The following is a 20,226-nucleotide window of genomic DNA, read 5'->3' on the forward strand; positions in this document are numbered from 1 at the left end:
TGAGTTTGAATCGGGTTAGTTCGATTAGATGGTTTAGATGTGGGTCAATTTTATTTTCTTAGGAACTGGCCTGGATACCAGTCTGGTAGGCTTTGCAGTCCATAAACAACCAGGCCAAGCCTAACAAAGTAGATACACATTTCCCAGTTGATACACCTGAAATCTCAAAGATTTGAATACAACACTATGAGTCTATGATTAAAAAACCAGTCAATGAGTAACTTTCAAATCATTTGAAGAATGGAACTTTTTAGCTAATCTTGGTCTTCTTTTCCCAAATCATTTGAATAATAAAGACACCAATTTATCACAAATAATTTATGTTCTTCCTTTTACAATCCCAGAATCTCAATTTTCTCAAAAGAATCCAACATTTCTCTCTTTTGACTTCATCAATTTCTTGTCTTAATTCTTGTTATTTAGGTTTATTTAATCAGTTAATCAACTTTTGAACTTACTATTATAGCCATTTACTTTCTGGGCAATTCTCCCATTACAGATCAATTCACCCTTCAAGGTATATTTTTATATTTGCTTTATCTTAATTTTGAAATATAGGAATAAATTTCATCAAAAGCTTAATTCTTTTAGTAATTTTTGGGTTTTAAGTGACGGAATTTTAAGTTTTAACCATCCGTCTCAATCATTTGTTTACGTTTTTTTTTTTTTATTATTATTTGTGACGAGTATTTTTATCAAAGGTAAACAAACGAATGAGACTGAGAGACTATATGATTGTAGCATAAATTTTGTGGGCATCAATTAGTTTGTCATTTCTAGGACTATTTATTTGTTAGCAGTTTATTTTACCTTAACATGGCATGTAGGTTCTAGATGTTAATTTGCGCAAGTATGTAACTGTTCTTATGCTTATTCAATGCCTTTGAGTATGGAGTTTTGTCTTGCCTTAGTCAATTGTAGGGAGGTTGTTTTATTTGGTGCATACCGTCCATTTTAGTCCAGATTCTAGTCGGGTAGGACCACAACCGCGGTAAAGGTCTCCCTCACGGGTTTTAATACTTGAGACCTCTGGTTAAGTTAGAACATTCCTTGCTAGCTGGTCTAAGTGGTCAGGTGTATTGTAGGGTGGTTATAGTTGAGCAGCCCTCACCTTGTTTGTAAAAGCAACAATGGGAAAGTTCAATGGGGGTATGTTTCGAACCTAAACCTATACAAGTTGAAGAGCTCAAGGTGTATAGCTATGATGTTAGCTCAATATGCACCTGTGCCCTGTGGTAGGATTTGTTTTCTGTGGTGTAGTGTGTAGTAGTATGAAGAACTTTTCATGGCCTTGAATGGTTCTTGTAGAAGGATGCTTCTTACTACTATAAGTTCCGTGTTTTAGCCCTTGTGCACCACTTGTTTAAATCATCCAACGCTTACCGTTATATGCATTCTAGTGTTGGCTTAGCCACTTGAGAGAACCTTTGGTTAGACAACTTTTGTGCCATTTTCAACAGTTGTCCTAATTTGCTCTTCACTTTCGCAGATGTCTACCAGTTCCAGGAGCAATTCTGATGTCTCCTTTTTTGATGCAGAGGAGCTATTACACGTCGAAGAAAGGTGCAGAGAGGTATTTTTCAGTGCTATGTTTGTTCATTCTCTACCATGAGGTTTAGATAAGTGTATCCTATTCGAATTCGAGTATATGATTCTGAGTCTCTGACCATAGAATCATAGGCATGAGTGATTTCAGTGATCTCAGCCTGAAGGGCAAGGACACGAGGTGGATGGTAGGATAGATTCATTTATCCGATCCCAACTATTAAAGAAAGAGTTATATCGGTTGTTTCTTGGTCAAAGGTTCTGAGCATCTGGTATAATGGACATCTTCCAACTTTCAGTTCTTATTTACTGAATTCAATTAGAATTGTTAAATTCAGGATAGTTTTATAAAGTAGGAAGTCGATATCTATGGCGGTATTTCAGTAGTAACAGAATTTCAAAAGATTAAGGGAATTGTGCGGCCGTGATACATGACACACAACTTATACACGTCGTGGCGTCGCCGAATGTTACAGTGCTGATGGGAAGCCTCTTTTCACCATTTTTTCCGTCCACCCATTTAGGTTCACTTGTGTTGTGTAAAATGGGCGTGCCTTCTTCCATAAATGCTCTAGTGCAGTAACGAAGATGTCCATTACTCTAAGTACACTTGATGGTCTTTTTATCCTCTATTGCACTCGAATAGATATGTTGATGGCTATGGTTTTTCTCCAAGTGATTTTTATCTCTTTTATTTATTTATTTATTTTTCTTATTGATAGAAATGAAATGTAGTGCGAGGCTTCAAACATTTTGAAAAGTGCATCTTTTTCCACCTTATCAAACAAAGAATATCATCATGAAGCTAATGGTGCTACATACTGTTTGATCTTGCTGCCCGGTGAAAATGACTGTTCATGAGGTTTATAAAGATTACTTCCAGATTGGCGGCATTAGCTTAGTGATATTTAGTTGAGATAGGATTTAAAATTGAAGTTCTTCTGGAGAATTAGGAATAAAAAAATGTACTTAAATACTTAATTGGAAAACAAAAAGAAAACTAGAAAAAAGGTGTGTACTTTGGGGAAGGTGAAGGGAAGAGGTTTTAGGTTGTTTCTAACCGTGTACCAATAGTCGTTTCCTTAGTGACATATGTTATTGCTCAAAGTCATTTGCTACGATCTTCAACATTATATACATGAAAAGTGTGACTAGTTTTTTCTTGGGTGTTTTTGGCTGCAGTTAAGAAGAGAGAAGGATCTGTTGAGAGAGACGCAATCCCAAAGCTTTGATTTGATCAAAGTAAGGTTGCAAATCTCATTTTACTGCAAAAGCTATTGCTGTGTATTTGCTTCAGTATCTATAATGTCACCATATCTGTCATCCGCCTTGTCTAATAATCAGGTAGAAAGAACGAAATTATAAAGTAAAAAAACATGGTCACACACACACTTAATGAATGAAGCATCTGTTGCTACAGATCTAAGCGTTCTTGTTATAACTGTATAACTACTTTGGCCGACTACTCTGTTGAAACTGTGAATTTTATCTTCTTTTATTGTCACGTCGATTGCAAAATGGCTCACTGTATTGTTTACTCTTTTTTGTTTTTTGAAGTAGTAGTTGGCTGCTGCAACTTTTTATGCAATTTTCATTATTTGTCACATCCAGAACAGTCTGCTTTTAAAACGCGTGGCTGAGTGCATACATCTGACTCCCCTTTAGGCCTTTTCCTTGACTTAGGACAGGAGCCTTTTTGGAACTGGGCTATGTTGTTTTACACTGTTACCATCACGTTGACTGTACTGATGTTCCCTACTCTCCGTTTTCTACTAGAAAGGGATACATATATACCAGTAATATGGTACACTATTGTTGATGTTGCCCTAGACTAAATGGAACGAAAGAATATTTGGGATCTTGTCATGTTTTATGGTTTTACCTTGAGGGATGAAACTTTAGGATCCTTTCCTGCTGTTTCTTACATTTGGGAAGGTCGGAATTATGGTCATTTTCCTTCTTTATATGCTTTGATGTGTGCTTACCGAATTCTATGTTGCAGAAATTAGAGCTGCATGTCAGGAACTTGAATGACGCCCGGTTGGAAGATAAAAGGCAAATTCAGGATTTACAAAGAGAGTTGAAGAACTGCTATCAGGAAATAGGTATTCATTTTTACCTTTTTTTGGTACTGGTTGCACACATTGCACAATATCATATGCTGTGTGCCATATGATTTAACTAATTTTTGTTTTCTGGTTTGGGGAGTAGCAGACATTATATTAACCATGGTACTACCGTACTACCTCGGTTCAATTTAATCATTTGTTTTGTTCCCACTTGACTTTGGGATCAACAATGTCCACTTTAGCCGATCTTTGCTCAAAATATGTGCATTAGCTACAACTTTCTAAAAATGATTAGTTGTTTTTTTCCTGCCAAAAGATCAGAAATTTGATCATTCAGTGTGTAGATGCAGGTTTATCAAGATTTGATGAAAATTGTTTTTTTTTTTGATAATTTACATTGTATATTTTACATAAATTTGGAAAAAGGTTCAAAGTTGACTTCGGTTGATCACCAAAGTCAAATGGGGATAGTAAATTTGGGATAGTGGTGGTATCAACTATCAAATATCGGCCGTGGCACCTCGGTCGCAATTGCATTATCAAGTTGAAGATACTGATTACTTCGTATTATTGTGTGGATGCTAGATTACTTGCAGGATCAACTAAATGAAAAGAATGCTTATACAGACAGTCTAGACGAGCACATCCACAACCTCGATGTAAAGTTGTCTGATTTTGACGTATTGGAGAAGGAAATTATCAGCTTAAGAGAAGAACTAAAGAAATCAAATTCAGAGTGTGAGTTCTTGGCGCATGAGCTAGAAACTAAAGAAGCAGAATTACAAAAGTCTTGTTTGCACATAGAGAAGCTAGAAGAGTCGCTTTCTTTAACTGCATTAGAATACCAGTGTGAAATAGAGAGCATGAAGCGGGAAATGATGTCCCTGGAGTCAAAAAGCTTTGAACCCAAAAAACTCGCGTCCAAATGCAATCAAGAAACACCCGTTTTAAATGGATCTGTTTTGGAACCCGGGTTAAGGCTGGATGATAAGGGCAAGACAGATACAATGGCCCGTGAACTTATAGAATATGAAAACCTTGTAAAGAAGCTCAAGGATGAACTCAAGGAGCAGAAATCGAGGGCAAAAGAAGATTCTGAGGACTTAGCTCAGGAAATGGCGGAACTGAGATATCAAATGACGGAACTGCTTGAAGAAGAACGAAAACGTCGTTCTTGCATTGAGCAAGCATCCTTACAGAGAATATCGGAATTAGAGGCACAACTTCAGATGGAGCGAAGAAAGTCTATTGCCATCAGTCGTGGCATATGTGAACCGTAAAGAACCTTTTCAGGTTAAATTATGTGGACGATCTGGAAACAACTTCTCTATGTTTTCAAGATAAGGACGAGGTTGTTGATGTGCTAATTTTGTTGTATATTAAGAGATGAACTGGCTTTTTCAGCCTTGTGTTGAAACAGGATTATGTGTACAGTTTACAAATTAGGGGAATGAAAGATAGGAATACATATTCTTTGAGATTGCAACTATATGACACCTGCTTTGCTTTTTCATTAATTGGTTTTTAGCATGAATCATTCTAGGGGAAATTGGCTACTGAAAACATACATGCAAAGTGTTGCGTAAAAAACTTCGAAAATCATGGAAAAAGCATGATAAAAAAAGGTTTCGATTTTTTCTATTTTTCGAAATAATATTCAGAAATTTGAGTAATTGTCAAAATAGGGAGAAAATGAAGCAAATTATCAAGAATGAATTCACATGTCCATTATTTTCTATTCGGGACAAGAGTAAGGTCGATAAGCCATTTAACGACTTTAGTATAGAGCGACTCAACACTTTGCTCTGATATTTTTTAGTAAACTCTTCTTACATATTTGAATTTAGTATTGCTCTGATATTTTTTAGTAAACTCTTCTTACATATTTGAATTTAGTAAAAAATTATTTAACTTGTAGCAGTACCTCATAAACGTCATTTACCGCAATTAATAATTTTCAGCTCACTTCATTTCACCATTAACTAATTTTGGTGCTTAGTTAATCAAAAATTCTTATTTAAGACGGAAATTTAATATCAAAGCTCAATGATTGAGAGGTGCTGAACTGCTCATCGTGTCCTAGTACCAACTACCAAGCAATGGCATGATACTCCCTCCATTCAACTCCACTTTACATGTTTGCTTTATCACGTTTGCCAACGCGACTTTTACGCGATAAATATCTTTAGCTACGTATTTGCAAAAATTATAAAAGTTAGATATTTTTAATGTCTTTCTTAAAGATTTAATCAAATAAGATCACATGAATATATTTTAACTTATGTATCGAGAAAATTGAAGTTGAATGTCCATTTAGTGAATAGTGTCTGAAAATAAAAAGCAAAATGAAAGTGGAGTTGAATGGAGGGAGTAGTATGTATGATACTGACACCAACTTCTCAGTAACACTCAAATTCCCCAGAAATCTTCACAAACCCTAGAATTATTTCCCCAATTAATCAAAACAATAACAATGACATCAATAATTTCTTCATCAAATTCAATCTTATCCCCAATTACAACACCAAAGATTACATCTTTTATATTACCCAGTTTGAAAAAATGCAATCTTTTTGTTAATCAAAACATGGGTTTTAATGGTGGGTGTATGAGTAGAAGAAGCAACATGTACAGAAATGTTATATGCAATTCTTACTCTTCATATTCATCATCATCTTCTTCTTTTGATGTTAGTGATAAAAATGGGAAGATAATGGTGGATTCTTGCTTAGTTGTTCCTCCACCAAAGTATAAGAAACCTAGGGCTATTGTTAAGTTTTTGGGTGGTGCATTTATTGGAAAGGTTTCTCATGTTACTTATAGGTTTGTTCTCACCTCATTTCATTTTTGGGATTTCCAATTTCTGAAATTTTGTTGTAGTATGATACTGTGTTTCTATTTTACCTCATGATGGTATGATTAGTTTGCCCCTGTCCCGCTAACTTCAAATCCTGGTTCCGCCACTGCTAAGAAGTTCATTATAGTGTTGTTAATGTTTTAGATGTGATTGTGGGGTTATTTGGGATAAAGGGCCTGCGTTTTGAAATTTGCATTTTAGGACCATCAGATTGTGTCATTCACCACCTGGGCAATGGTGGTGTTGTTGTATGATCATTCACTGGTTCCTCTATGAACTCTTGTTTAGTTTTACAAGATTGTTTAATGTCTGGTTGAATATAGAAGTGTGCGCATACACTCGAGATTTTGCTGTTAACATTACGTGTTTTATGATCTACAATGGTGCAAATTTGTCAAAAGAATTATCCATTTTCCGCTGTTTGAATTATAAACGAAGTAAACTTGCACCGAACATGATGGTGACTAGTCATTTTTGTTTCTAATTTTCAGTTATCTAGTTGAGTTCCTGGCAAAGGAAGGATATTTGGTTGTGTTAGTGCCTTACAATGTGACATTCAATCACGAAGATGCTACCAGGCAAGTGTATGAGAGGTTTAATGCGTGCTTGGATATCCTTCTCACTTCAGGATTGCCCGAAGCAGGAATTCAGGCTTCGCAGCTTGTTGACCTTCCTGTATTTTCTGTTGGCCACAGGTAAAACTGAATTCATGATTGTGCTTTATTTCTCTTCCATATCTGGGGCTCTGGACTATGACCCACTTATGCCAATAGATTGCGTCCAAAATGAACCGCCAAGAGACTCTTATCCTTTAGTTTAAAGGCAAATAACGTGATTTCTGCGATGATTATGGAAGTTCTGGTTGTAGAAAAAGCTCAGTACATACTTAGGATGATAGTTACTGAAACGATTGCAAAGTGAAAGGTTACATAGTTACATTGGTGTCACGTTCTGTTTGGCCTTTCCCCTTGCTCAATGATCATCGTTTTTTGGCTGTATCGTTACAATTGAGTTGCATCAGTTTCGTTCGGATGATTGAACTTATCTAGTAAAGTATGTGTGCTCATCTACGATATATGGTACTATACCAGAAAAGTTAGATGCATTCTTCTTCATCTTGCACTTGAAGTCTTGAACTGTTGTGGTCAGTGAGCTGTCAACGTTTTGTGATCGGTTTCTATAGTTTTATCCATATTAACTTCGGGAAGGAAATGGACGTTGCATAAGGTGGTAGTCAGTTCAAGATGCGATGTTGCTTCTCACAAAACTTCTCGAGAATTTGGACAAGATTCTAAGTTACATCTGCCTTAACTTTTTATTGACGAGTTGTTATGGCCTGTACTGCAGCAATGGAGCACTTCTCCAAGTTCTGACAGCAAGCTACTTTTCTGTCAAAATACCAAAGGTTGGATTTCCCCCTTCTGCTTTGAATTCACGAGAGTGGCCTTTTGAGTGATATTTACAAAATGTGACGAAATATCTCTTGTGGAAGGCTAATGCGATAGTTTCATTCAACAACAGGCCGGCAACAGAGGCAGTTCCTTACTTTGAACAGGTAATACTCTTTCTTCAATTGTCTTTGATGTAACCATCTTCATGATATTCTTCTGTTTCTTTATCTGCCGTGTAGAGCGGTAAACTGCTAGTGTTTTATTGATAAATATGAAGTGCCTTTTTATATTCACGAGGGACAAAAAACGAAAATTGTTGTGGCTTTTGTGTTTACAAAACATCGGCACTTGTCTTGATCTTGGGATTTTACTTGCAGTTGGGTCCTCTAGTTAGTCAGGTTCTGCCAATGGTGGAGACAACTCCAGTGTTTTCAATGGCTAACAGCTTATCAGGTGAGGTCCTTAAATCCTTTATACTTTATCGTTTAGCAATTTTTTTTTACTCTTTTACACTCCAGTGTTACCTGCTAGACGTTTCTGCAATATGCCATCAAATATCAGGTCTTCAGACTTGTGAATGTCTAAATTAAATTCGGGGTTGCGGCTCGATCTCCGAATCGGACACTATGACATGAGCTTGATTGATGCACCATAAATGCAGGCGATATTGCCTGAACTGATCAACTTGTTTGAATATCTCTGATTGCTGAATTTCATTATAATACCCTCTTTCTCCTCTCACCTTTACACCTTGTAGTATTCTTTGTTGCGAGCTGAGAACTTTTTGGTAGTAGGATGAGTTCAACGCTAATTTTCCTTTTGTAAATGCGTCCAAATTTAGGAGATGCATGGAAGGCACTGGTAGATGGAGCTGGAGCAGTAATGTCACAAAATGATTCGGAGCTGTTCTCTTCAGTGACTCAATTTGTTGATCAGTTGCCTTCTGTGTTAAATGAGGTATAATGCGAGCATTCCTTACAGTTTATCCGCTATTATGATGACCAATTAGTGATCGCCGGATCAGTGACCTTTTCAATATGTATGATTTATACCAAATTTATGAGGTGTGCGTTCACTCATGGACGGTTCTAAAGGATGATTCATGTCAGCCGACCCCAAATCATTTTGGGATTAAGGCTCTGATGTTGTTGTTGTTGTTGTTGTTGTTGTTGTTGTATACCAAATTTATGAGGGGTTCGCTTCTTAACTCTTACATATGAAAGTAATCAAAGTTGGGAGAGTTCAACCAGTAATTTGCCTTAAGTGCCTCAGTGGGACTGCCTCAGTTGTCACAGTTGTCAGGCATTGGGATACTCCTAATTCCTAAACCTTTGATTGTCTTGAAACTTCCAACTTTGAAAAAATCGATATGTCATTTAAACTAAATTTGACAGGTACGACAAGGAACATCAGAATTCAGGCCAACCCCATCAGAAAATCGTGAATGTTGCAGGCGCTCGTACAATGTTCCACACACTTTGCTGGTATGGTCAGTGTGAGAGGGTCCTACTTAATCAGTTCTTTCAAAAGTACTACTAGGATTTTGTTACTCATTTTGGAGAAGATTGCTGTTGTCAGGTAAAATTCAGTTTTGATGCAATTGACGAAACAGATGTTCTTGAAGAGAACCTGAGGCCTCGAGTCCAAGCAATTGGAGGGACTCTTGAAAAGATTCAACTGAGTGGTAACCATCTGACACCATGCATACAGGAACCAAAATGGGAAGTGGGTAGCATGTACACTCCGATAGACGCGGTGGCTCAAGGTCTGAAAGCCGTTTCCCTGAATGACACCAAAGTTCTAGCCCAAACCATTTGCTCTTGGTTGAGACTTCATGAATAACGACACTGAATTCTCGAATGCGTTGCTGAAGTGTTGTGCATAGTTCATCTATGAAATTACAACTGCTGTGAAATATCTACACTTGATTCTTCCCATTATGTATTTGACTGTATACAAAATGTGATGTAAGGGTTAAATAGCAGCCAAGATTAATTAGTGATGGTGGAAGGTTAAGATATAGTCTTGAATAATTTAATATGCCCATTTAGTTGGATAAAATAAAACTGAGAAAAGTCTTTGATATTATCATCCTAAAGATTAGTCACTCGCTCGGTCATCAACACAGTTGTCCATAAATATTTTATTACAAATGAATGCAATCACTTGACGCAATTTTCATTATACATTCAACCCTCTTATCTTGCTATATGCTCGAGTTTTGGGACTATGGAGTATTCTCACAGTTGATTGAGCAATAGAGCATGTTCATATTCTAAACTCAAGTTCTCAGATAAGATATCATATACAATAGCTTAATGATATTTTATACACCTTGTTTACATAAATACGGTAATAAAATGAGCACAAATTCTCATTTGTGACAATACTTTTCGTCACAAGCTTATAACCTTTCACAAACTGCAAGTGGGTGAGCAAAAGTAGGAAAACAAGTGAGAGAGGGCTTCTGAGAGGTCATAAGCGAGACTTGCTGTAAATGAGTTTATAAGTAATAAGTTATAATAAACCCATTATATGAACAATGTTATAGGAGATCTTTTTCAATTATAAAAATGCCCATCATTATAGGTGTGACAATTCATGTCCCTCAAGCATTTGATCTATCAGGTCTTTTAGGCTCACAAGCCTTCATTCGGGTTGGGTCAAACTAAGTCATTCTGGTCAGTTTCAAATGTGTTGTGTCAGATCGGATATGATCCATGTAACCAAACTTTTTTTTTACAAGCTCCATGTAAATTAATAAGTTGGGTTGGTTTTACAAGCTCCATGTAACCAAACCTTTTTTTTTTTTTTTTTTTTTTTGGATTTTTTTTTGACAATGTTTCTCTAGTCAACTAAAACATCAAATAATGGTAACACTTAACTCGGAAGAAATATACTCCGCACCATTCATCCAAAAGTGGTGAAGGTTGGCATGCCATAAAACAAATAGACATAGTCAAGGTCAAGTGGGTTAAGTCTACCAAGCCCACCTTACAAATGTTTGATTATTTCAAGTCTTCCAACAAAACGCTCCAATCTAGAGAAGGAATAGAGGCGAAATGAAGAAAAGACAAAGCGTGTAGACCAATAATACCAACACGATATTCAAACGGCCATTTCCTTGTTTTTTCTTGCCATTTTCCAACTTCTTTAACCCCTCTCCAATTCTTTCCTCCCTTCGATAAACAAAAAAATCCTTACTAATCCAAAACAATTAATCTTTCATCCCCAATTCATTAATCTTTCAATTTCTTTCGATTTTCAGGTATTAATTTTACCCCTTTTTTCTACTTAATCTGTCTGTACTAGTTCAAGTTTTCTGCTTTCGATGATAACTTTGTAATTCCATTCATTTTCTTATGTGGGTTATTCTCTGATTGTCTTTTTATTTTGTTATAAACCGGGTATCGATTGTTGTCGATAGGGATGTCACTGGGGCAGGACGAGTATAGGCTCCATCGTACCCGTATCCGTTAAGTAAAACTCATACCCACCAACTTCCCTAGTTGATGATGGAGTTGATCGAAGTTGTTTCAAAGTCTTTCTTTCTTTTTTGGGTCTTTATTAATTTCTTCTTGTTTATCTGCCGCAATTTCTTTTTTTGAATATTAACTATAGTAATATGAATTGAACTCAATATGTAGATTACCCAGATAGAATTGTTTAAACTGTATGTTTGAATCATATAGTATGATGAATTGATGATTTTTGATCTAGATTCAAGCTGTCTAGAATATTTTATTAACCCTCTTTTTGATTTGCACTTGAAATTGTTGGGTTTATGTTGAATGATTTGCTATATGCTGTGTTTTATGTTGTCTTTAACTCGTTTGATTTGGTGGGTCATTACCAATTTTCCCATTACCCAAAATAATTAATTTTCCACGGTTTAATTGCAATTATTGGAGACAAAACCCTAAATCTTATTATGATGAATTATTACAATTGCTTAGTATATGAGTAGTACTTGTCTGAAATTTATTGGTGCGGCTAACGTTTCTTGTCATGTAGAGAGGTATGTTGGGTTGTATTACATTGCTTAGATTTGGTTGAAAAAAAAGTTTAGAAATTTAGAGATGAACTTGAACAGAATGCTTCTAAGTTGACTGTTATACTCCTGACGCGATGATTTTTCTCTTGACCAAGTTGAATGATTTGTGCTGAGTCTTTCTTCCTCCTTTTTTTTGAAGAATATGTATTTGGTAATAGTAATATCACAGTTTGTTAATTCGCTGTTCATCATATAGTGGTTAGTGGTAACTCGTGATTGGAATATACTCCGGTTCATTTTCTTGATATACTATATTTGTTTTTGAACCAAAGTTATAGGAAAGGGATGATATGCTAGAGAACAATGGGGTCAAAGAAATAGAAGTTTATGTGACGGTGTATTGTGTGTTATCTCTTCCCCGAAATGAAAATGTAGCGATTTAAATGAATAAAGAGTTGATGTTTATCTTCTGACTTCGTTTAGTTGCAGTTGATTTGCCATTCGTTTGTATAATGTTGCAATCGTTATTCATGCTCCTTCTACTTTCTCTTGTATCAGGGTAATAGGGGAGAACTGTACAGTCATTTTGGACCTTATTCTGTCCCGCCTTCCACGAACTGCACTAGATATTTTGTCGCCATGAGTGGAATCAGGAGCTCCCCATTACATAGGTTTTCTAAGCCTAGCTCTGCCCCTCCTAAAGTTCCGAGCAAGGCAGGCTCTAACCCCTTTGATTCTGATGACGAGTCTGATAAAAAGCCGACTGTTAGATCCTCAGCAAAATCTTCTTCACAACCACCCTCGCATCCACCAAAGTCCAGTATGATTAACCCTTTTGATGATGATGCTGACGATAGAGAGAGAGAAAGGACATCATCTACCTCTAAGTTCAATTACTCTTATGCACAAAGGAACAAATACAAGAACAACTTCCGTGACTCGGGAGGCGTAGACAATCAAACTGTGGAAGAACTAGAAAATTATGCTGTGTATAGATCTGAGGAGACCACCCAAGCTGTTAACAATTGTTTGAAGATTGCTGAGGGGATAAGAGAGGATGCTACTAATACATTGGTCACTCTCCATCAGCAAGGGGAACAGATTGCTAGAACCCATGAGGAGGCTGTAAATATAGACTATGATTTAAGCCGGGTATGTTTCCCTCGATTCATATGCACTTACTCTAACTCTTCAGAATATCTTAGTGTACCCACCCGCATTAGAGATTGGACTCACAAACATGAGTATGATACTAGGACACTTTATTTTAGGTAAATGGCAAATACATTATTATTTTTTAATAAAGTTGTTGTGTGCGACACTTGGACACACACCTGCGTGGCATTGGTAAACTACAATTTTCATATCATCAAATTCTTAATGTTATCAGCACTACGTTTGAGCTAGTTAACTGAACTTTACTGAAACAAATCATGTTTAGAGTGTTCTGAGCAATGTTTTTCCGTTCGTTCATTACAGGGTGAAAAACTTTTAGGGAGTCTCGGAGGGCTCTTCTCGAAGACTTGGAAGCCAAAGAAGACTGCTGCAGTTAAAGGGCCTGCTACAGTGAGAGGTTTGCTTCTTTGACTTATTTCTACTTGGAACAAACTTTGAATTAGGTTCGTCTTCAACTAGTTTCATTCTGAACAGGTGATCCTGTTTGGAGTAAAGGCAATCACTTGGAGCAGCGTGAAAAGCTAGGATTGAAGCCTGTGTCAAATGACCGTTCAAAATCCCGGTGCCCTCTCCCTGAACCCACAAATGCATTGCAAAAAGTGGAGGTATGTTTATTTCCGTTAACCTAGCTTCTCTTAGTTTTGTTATAAGCTGGTACGGATGCCAAGTTTATGATTGATTCATCTCTTTCAATATGAATATTATCCTATTTGATTAATCTTTAAAAGTATGGCTAGTTTGTTGGTTGTACTTAGTCTTGTGCTTATTTGCGATGATAGGTGGAAAAGGCGAAGCAAGATGACACACTATCAGACTTGAGTGACCTTTTGGGAGAGCTGAAGGGTATGGCTGTCGACATGGGATCTGAGATTGAACGGTCAGTATTGTTCTATCCGTGACACCTTTACTCGTAATTTCTCTGTTCCTCTGCACTCATCTTGCATCTATATTGATGTAAGACTGAGTTTTTGTGTACATACTTGTTTTGTTAATATGCATATGCTGTCACACCGTTTCAGGCAAAGCAAAGCTTTGGACAACCTTGATGATGATGTGCATATTTTGAATGATCGTGTCAAGGGCGCTAACCAGCGTACGCGTCGTTTGCTGGGGAGAGGATGATTACAAATTGTTATTTGTAATCAGGGTTACTGATAAGTTTGTGAAAAAAGAAGGAATTGAAGACCGACTCGATGTAGCTGTTTCTCCGTTTGGATTTGTATCTGGAACTGTATTTGCTTGTGAGGAGAGATTATGGAAATAGGGAAAAGAAGCCTTGTAGTAATATGGTTATATTTTTACTAACATGAATTTTGCAATTGATTGCATGTTTGTGTTTGGATAAATTCATTTCTGGAGATTCATTACACAATGTATTTGGGAATGACTTCTTTTCTTTTCGGTGTCAAATGAGCCAACAAGAGTATTACGATATAGGGGTAGGGGGAATCGAACCTAAAACTTGACCATAATCCATCCAGATTACCCTACTTTACTTTTTTTTTGTTTGGCATTTCATATCAATAAATGAAACGGAAAATTCACGCGGTATCTCTATGGTATGCTACCCCCTGAGGTATGCCACTTTACACGAAATATCCATTTTTTCGAACCAAAAAATTAATTGATCATAACTCGTATTTCCGAATTCATAAGACGACGATTCTTTTTTTCAAACTAGTCTTTTCGAGAGCTACAATTTGAAAAAAAAAAAACGACGTCCAGTTTTATGCTAATTGAGAATGATTTTTTAAAAGGGTTTTTTTAAGTATGGGAATCATGAGTTAGAGATTTCAATTTCTCATTATATATTTATGTAAATCCTTCCTTAATTGGCACACGTTACAAAAAAAAAAAACCCTTTCAAATATATACTCGTATAAGTCACTAGTTATGGAAATCTTTTACTGCAAATAATTAAAAACGTAAATGATTACGTAAATAAATGATCATATAGACTAATGGGGCCACTTTATGACCATTTAATCTCTGCTCAAGAGCAGGATCATTGGCAACGATGAAAGATGAAATGTCGAAGAATAATATGTATGAAGATAGACCAATTGAAAGTACAGTAGATAAGATTCTGAAGGCTCTGAGCGACCGTGAATGTCGAAATGATGGAAAAGTTACTTGCACAACCCCTTCTTACTTTGCCACAGTCTGCTATTAACTGTCAGTTGAATAAATTTATCTGCACACAAATTACAGAAAACAAATTGTTCCCATTTCACAGGTCGCCGTTAAGTACAACATTTTGGCAGTGTCCAGTTATCGATGTGTTCAGCATAGAGATTTTTCAGTATTTAGGTCTGAATGCGGAAAGTGTACATTCTAAGCGGAAACTGCAAATCAGGATTTAAGAGTTGACGTTAGCAGTCTCATTTCCTTCAATAACCACTTCTAATCCGGCGTTGAAACCAAATGCAGTCCAGACTTCCAACCAAGCAAGAAAGATTGCTTCCGTTCATCTTCAGTTTGGGTTGTATTAATCCTCTTGTCCTTGACAGCAAGATTTTCCTAGCATAATAAAAACAGACAAGAAATAAAATGAACATTGGATAAATGGAGTTAATATCTATATATATGAATACATAATATCCGAATTCTGAGTATGTGATATATTTTAACCAAAAGCCATTTTACGAATACACTTGAACTCTTGAAGCGATTTGTGAGGTTGAGCGAACTCAGTAACCCAGGGAACAAGTAGAAACATGCGAGCTTAGCTTTCAAAAATTAAATAACATCAAATAAAAGCCACTGAAAAAATTAAATGACATCAAATAAAAGCCACTGAAAAATGTTCCTCTGTAATGGTGGTGATAGAATAGAAAAAGAAGCAGAGACGAGTACACAAACATACGACCAGCAACACATCAACCCAAGACAAACACCATTTTGAACATCCCAATTGAAATAGCCCGTGTATTGTGTGTGAGAAGACGTAAAATGAATTAGTGACCAATTTAATCTCGGCTACACTGAGTTGCTGCCTTCACCTCTTTTTATGAGTAAATCTGTATGCCAGGGAATTTAATCCCATTTATGGTGGTGGTGTCAAAGCATAAATCACTTTCCAAGCAAAAGACTTATACAAGTCTAATAAATTAATTATTGCCCTGGATAGTAACCCAAATCGAAGGGAGAACACCAAGGGTTAATAATGGGCCTGCCATGATCACCAGCTGTACACCCGGGCTAGTATCCGACTCACCACCACGGTCAATATACTGTGTAGAGCTAAAACCAGGCAATAGGAATTTTACCCACGCCCCCGACTTGACAAGTCATATGGTCAGAATGGTTAGTTTGGAACTCAAAAGGATTACTTTTGATCTCATACAAGGTATTGTAGACTGTAATATCTTTCCAACTAACAGAAGCTTAAGCATTTCCACATGACAAGTCACGGTCCAAATTCAAGTGGCAAGTCGCCAGATGACATCATTGCACAATCAAAGTTCATCAAGAAGACAAAAAAGGTCTTCCATTCCATTCCAACACCCCTAACCAAACACCCCCAAAGTCTTATACATAAATAACATATACATAATGCATCTCCATATTAGATCCTCATACTGCTGCTGCCCATCGGATCCCTTCTTAGTGGGCGGGAGCTGCTGCCATTACTCTTCTTCTCCAAACGAGGGCTGCTCTGGCTGGATCGAATCCCAAAGGCCGACTTGAGCATGGACATAAAGGAGCGTTTCTGGTTCTTCTCAGCATATACCTGAAATTACCAAAAAATCATAAAATATTGTTCATTGTTACTATTACTTGAACAAATATATCGGGTCCTTTATTCAAGTTATCTTCCCGAATCGTTTTGTTGATAGGCTGATTTCCCCTTCAGCTAAGTAACACTTAAACACATTCAAAATTGGTAACAAACTTTAATAATAACATAGTTGCTCACTTAACAAAATATGACATGAAACTCATTTCAGAGTGGTTGGGTTGAAACAGTCCGATTTAACAAAATAACAATGGACACAATACAAAAGAAATAGCAATAGAGTATTCTTTGGGACAATTCAGCGAAGGATTGGTAATCAAATTCTTAAAAGAAACTTATTTCAGAAATTATAGCAAACGATACTTCAGATTCCATCGTACAAGCGCAAATTATACCTTGAGAGATGGGACATCCTCATCGTTAGGCGAATGCAAAACCACAAATGGGCATATATACGTCTCCGCAAATGGACAACGGCTTAGCAACTTCATATCTCCATCCCTCATCTCCAATATGTCCCCAGTGAGGACGAGCAACCTATTCTTAGCAACAACATCAATGATACAGGAAGCAGGATTGGTTTCACAAATAAATACCCAAATGTCGCCTTGTAGACGAAGTAGCTCCGAGGAATGGGTGGTTCTTCTTTGAAGAACAAAGTAGGTCTCTGAGCCTACGAGAGTCACATGGGTTAAAAGGCAGAAAAAATCATATGGATTTGTGAAGGGTGCATTGGTGGGAATAACAGAGACAATGCCAAGTGTGATATCATACATCACAACAGAGTCGAGTTTCGAGTTCTCACGGTAACCCGCCCAATATATATTTTGGCCCGCCACAAACCCAGGGCCCGTCATCGAACCCTCGCGAGAATAGTTAGTAACCACCTTAACATCATCCCATCTGGAAGTTTCGGTAGAATACCTTCTAAAGGTACATGTACTACTATTGGTGACACTTTTTGTGAGCGCAAGAATTATCAATTCATTATCGGAAGTTAACGATCGGAAAAACGCATAAGCAGGACATGAATTGTCAGGACAAGCTATTGAACAAAGCAAACCTGAGGAAGGATTCCACAGGATAAACAGGTTTCTATCCTTGAAATAAAAACAGAGTACACCCGACGCAGATCCAACCAAGGTGTAAGTAGTTGATGTTGAACCAAAGGGCAAATCAATTGCCGTTAAACTCAGTGATGGCTCAGGCAATTGATCACCATCATTAGTACGGAGGAGATACAGAAGTCTCATCGTAGATTGAACTTTCCGTAATTCCACCACTCTATAGCTTGGTTTGTCAATGGTAGGAACAATTGTCATTGTCATCTCCCAGATGATTACTGTTGTCAATGTTGGCGGTGCTGCTTGGTAGGCTTTTTGCTTTGGCTTTTTAGGATTTTGTTTGGTAGGGTTACCGAAGACCAACCCAATAAAAAAAAGAAAAAGTTCGTATTGCTGAAGACGGGTCGGAGCAAGTGACGGGTAATGTCACTCACAAAACGAATAGGGGGACAAGGTGGGGGCACCCCATGTGCTTCCCTCTCTCATCTATTTGGGTCATTTGTGAGAGTAAATGGTATCCGTCACTCCAAAGTGACAGATACGTGCCGTCTTCAATGAGATTTTGTGAAAAAGAAAAGCCTGTTGTCGGATTTTATGGATACAGTTTCGGTATTCATGCAAATTAAAATAATGGGTATTTTAAGGGTGATTTTGGAGGTATTGGTATTAATACGATATTGATTTATACTCGTAATTAATGTATCCTATTAAAGTTGGCTAATAGGTCTTACTTTTGATGGGTTGATTTGGTGTCTTTATATCAACTAGTCATTGGTCTGTTCTATTGGGTTACTAGATTAGCCAAATACTACCTCCAATCTAATCCAAACTATCCATTTGACTTTTTACGGTCTACGAGACGACACTTTGACCACGCTTTTCTTCATTTATATATTATTTTTGTGTGTCGAAATTATAATTTTCCGAAACCTCTTTTTATAACAAACGTAAATATGTCAATTTTACGTATAAATATTAAAATTTTGATTAAATATAATCAATGTCAAAATTTAACAAGGTTGACTTTAAAAAGTGAGTTGGTAGTTTGGATTGGATTGGAGGGAGTATATAGTTAAGCGTACAAACAGAATCCCAATTTCGATCGTTGTTCACACAGCTTCGCTCAGTCTAATTTGAGCATCAAAGTTTAAGCACAACTTATTGAGAAATACCTTAGCAAGTCATAATTACCCTTTTGTATTCTCCTGAACACAGCTTATTGAATAAGACATTATTGCACTTGAGTCAATCGTTTTATACATAAAAACCACTAATTTGTTCGAGTACAACATTTTGGCAGTGTCCAGTTATCAATGCGTTCAGCATAGAGATCTTTCAGTATTTAGGTCTGAGTGTTGAAAGTGTACATTCTAAGCGGAAACTGCAAATCAGGATTTAAGAGTTCACGTTAGCAGTCTCATTTCCTTCAATAACCAGTTCTAATCCGGCGTTGAAACCAAACTAGTTTTATACCCGTGTAAAATTGCACGGGATTGAATATAGTGTTAATTACCTAACGAAATATTTAAATGGTGAAAATAAAATTGCACATAATTGTAAAATTTAAAATATTAATTAATAAATATCATTAAATAAAAGTCAAGTTACAAATATTGGTAGATGATCTCTCATTTAATTGTAAAATTTAAAATATTAATTAATAAATATCATTAAATAAAAGTTAAGTTACAAATATTGGTAGACGATTTCTCCTTTGTTAGACGAAATTGGGTTGTAGAGCCTATTACTCACTAATTTAGACTTGGCAAAATCAACCCAGGCCTGACCCGAGACCCGAAATCAACTCGAACTGCTGCACCCGAAACCCGAATTGACCCGACCCTAAAATGACCGACCTTTCATGGACCTGTAACAGACCCGACCCGAAACCACTCAACACTACTGACCCGAAAGACTTGAAATGCCTTTTTTCTCTCTTAATCATTGACCCGAAAATGTTACAACCCGAAACAACTCGACCCGCTTGACCCGAAACAGACCTGACCAAAAACCCTGAAACAGACTCGCAACCCGAAATGACCTAACCCAAACTAAATACTTGTTTAAATTGGCCCAAATGAACACTTCCTGATACGAAAATTGCGCGGAAGCGGTTTAATAGAATAAAGAACAATAATGGAAAAAGGATATTTGCTTCGAAATCTGTCTTGAAATCGAAACAATGGGATATTTGCGCGATCTAGACCTATAGATCGAACAATGGTGAACTATAATCAAGACCTATTGATTATAACTCGGGTTAATGCTTGAAAACGCGTCAAACAATAACAATTTTGGAACGAACTCGTCAAACCGATGTTTACAATTGTAAACGAAAAACTCACTGTTTTTATTCAATAACTCAATCTGTGTGATAAACAATACATTAGA

The 20,226-nt window shown here is 36.8% G+C and overlaps 5 protein-coding genes across 6 annotated transcripts in view; 3 read left to right on the top strand and 2 right to left on the bottom strand.

The window, feature by feature from the left end:
- The window catches only part of LOC141653233 (pre-mRNA-splicing factor ATP-dependent RNA helicase DEAH1-like), a 221,466-nt gene that overhangs the window by 171,640 nt on the left and 29,600 nt on the right, over positions 1–20,226 (bottom strand). The gene's annotated exons all lie outside the window — the stretch shown is intronic.
- Positions 139–5,126, top strand: LOC141653231 (uncharacterized). Of its 2 annotated transcripts, none has more exons than XM_074460926.1 (5): positions 139–517; positions 1,482–1,573; positions 2,728–2,787; positions 3,548–3,650; positions 4,200–5,126. In XM_074460926.1, exons 2-5 carry the CDS (start codon positions 1,490–1,492, stop codon positions 4,892–4,894), a joined length of 942 nt encoding a protein of 313 aa, XP_074317027.1. In that variant the 5' UTR covers positions 139–517; positions 1,482–1,489; the 3' UTR covers positions 4,895–5,126. The 2 variants fall into 2 exon arrangements, with proteins under 2 accessions (XP_074317027.1, XP_074317026.1); XM_074460925.1 differs by having other exon boundaries at positions 140–517; positions 1,490–1,573.
- On the top strand, positions 5,981–9,888 carry LOC141653232 (uncharacterized). Its single transcript, XM_074460927.1, has 8 exons — positions 5,981–6,437; positions 6,963–7,166; positions 7,819–7,876; positions 7,964–8,026; positions 8,240–8,315; positions 8,704–8,819; positions 9,257–9,346; positions 9,441–9,888. The coding sequence occupies exons 1-8, from the start codon at positions 6,088–6,090 to the stop codon at positions 9,702–9,704; spliced, it is 1,221 nt and encodes a 406-aa protein (XP_074317028.1). The 5' UTR covers positions 5,981–6,087; the 3' UTR covers positions 9,705–9,888.
- On the top strand, positions 10,938–14,428 carry LOC141653234 (putative SNAP25 homologous protein SNAP30). Its single transcript, XM_074460932.1, has 6 exons — positions 10,938–11,130; positions 12,415–13,008; positions 13,336–13,429; positions 13,507–13,637; positions 13,812–13,909; positions 14,052–14,428. Exons 2-6 carry the CDS (start codon positions 12,496–12,498, stop codon positions 14,152–14,154), a joined length of 939 nt encoding a protein of 312 aa, XP_074317033.1. The 5' UTR covers positions 10,938–11,130; positions 12,415–12,495; the 3' UTR covers positions 14,155–14,428.
- Positions 15,577–18,195, bottom strand: LOC141652146 (uncharacterized). Its single transcript, XM_074459772.1, has 2 exons — positions 17,167–18,195; positions 15,577–16,765 (listed from the first exon to the last, which is right to left on the bottom strand). Exons 1-2 carry the CDS (start codon positions 18,097–18,099, stop codon positions 16,601–16,603), a joined length of 1,098 nt encoding a protein of 365 aa, XP_074315873.1. The 5' UTR covers positions 18,100–18,195; the 3' UTR covers positions 15,577–16,600.

This window comes from Silene latifolia, chromosome 4, assembly GCF_048544455.1.
Source record: "Silene latifolia isolate original U9 population chromosome 4, ASM4854445v1, whole genome shotgun sequence".
Classification (NCBI taxonomy): Eukaryota; Viridiplantae; Streptophyta; class Magnoliopsida; order Caryophyllales; family Caryophyllaceae; genus Silene; species Silene latifolia.

Excerpts from the sequence above, each read along its gene's own strand:
- LOC141653234 (XM_074460932.1), top strand. The coding sequence starts at position 12,496 with ATGAGTGGAATCAGGAGCTCCCCATTACATAGGTTTTCTAAGCCTAGC. Across the intron at positions 13,430-13,506 it reads AGGGCCTGCTACAGTGAGAG|GTGATCCTGTTTGGAGTAAA; the intron begins GTTTGCTTCTTT and ends CATTCTGAACAG. Across the intron at positions 13,638-13,811 it reads ATGCATTGCAAAAAGTGGAG|GTGGAAAAGGCGAAGCAAGA; the intron begins GTATGTTTATTT and ends TTGCGATGATAG.
- LOC141653231 (XM_074460926.1), top strand. The coding sequence starts at position 1,490 with ATGTCTACCAGTTCCAGGAGCAATTCTGATGTCTCCTTTTTTGATGCA. Across the intron at positions 1,574-2,727 it reads TCGAAGAAAGGTGCAGAGAG|TTAAGAAGAGAGAAGGATCT; the intron begins GTATTTTTCAGT and ends TTTTGGCTGCAG. Across the intron at positions 3,651-4,199 it reads GAACTGCTATCAGGAAATAG|ATTACTTGCAGGATCAACTA; the intron begins GTATTCATTTTT and ends TGTGGATGCTAG.
- LOC141652146 (XM_074459772.1), bottom strand. The coding sequence starts at position 18,099 with ATGACAATGACAATTGTTCCTACCATTGACAAACCAAGCTATAGAGTG. Across the intron at positions 16,766-17,166 it reads AGGATGTCCCATCTCTCAAG|GTATATGCTGAGAAGAACCA; the intron begins GTATAATTTGCG and ends TGGTAATTTCAG.
- LOC141653232 (XM_074460927.1), top strand. The coding sequence starts at position 6,088 with ATGACATCAATAATTTCTTCATCAAATTCAATCTTATCCCCAATTACA. Across the intron at positions 8,820-9,256 it reads TGCCTTCTGTGTTAAATGAG|GTACGACAAGGAACATCAGA; the intron begins GTATAATGCGAG and ends TAAATTTGACAG. Across the intron at positions 9,347-9,440 it reads ATGTTCCACACACTTTGCTG|GTAAAATTCAGTTTTGATGC; the intron begins GTATGGTCAGTG and ends TGCTGTTGTCAG.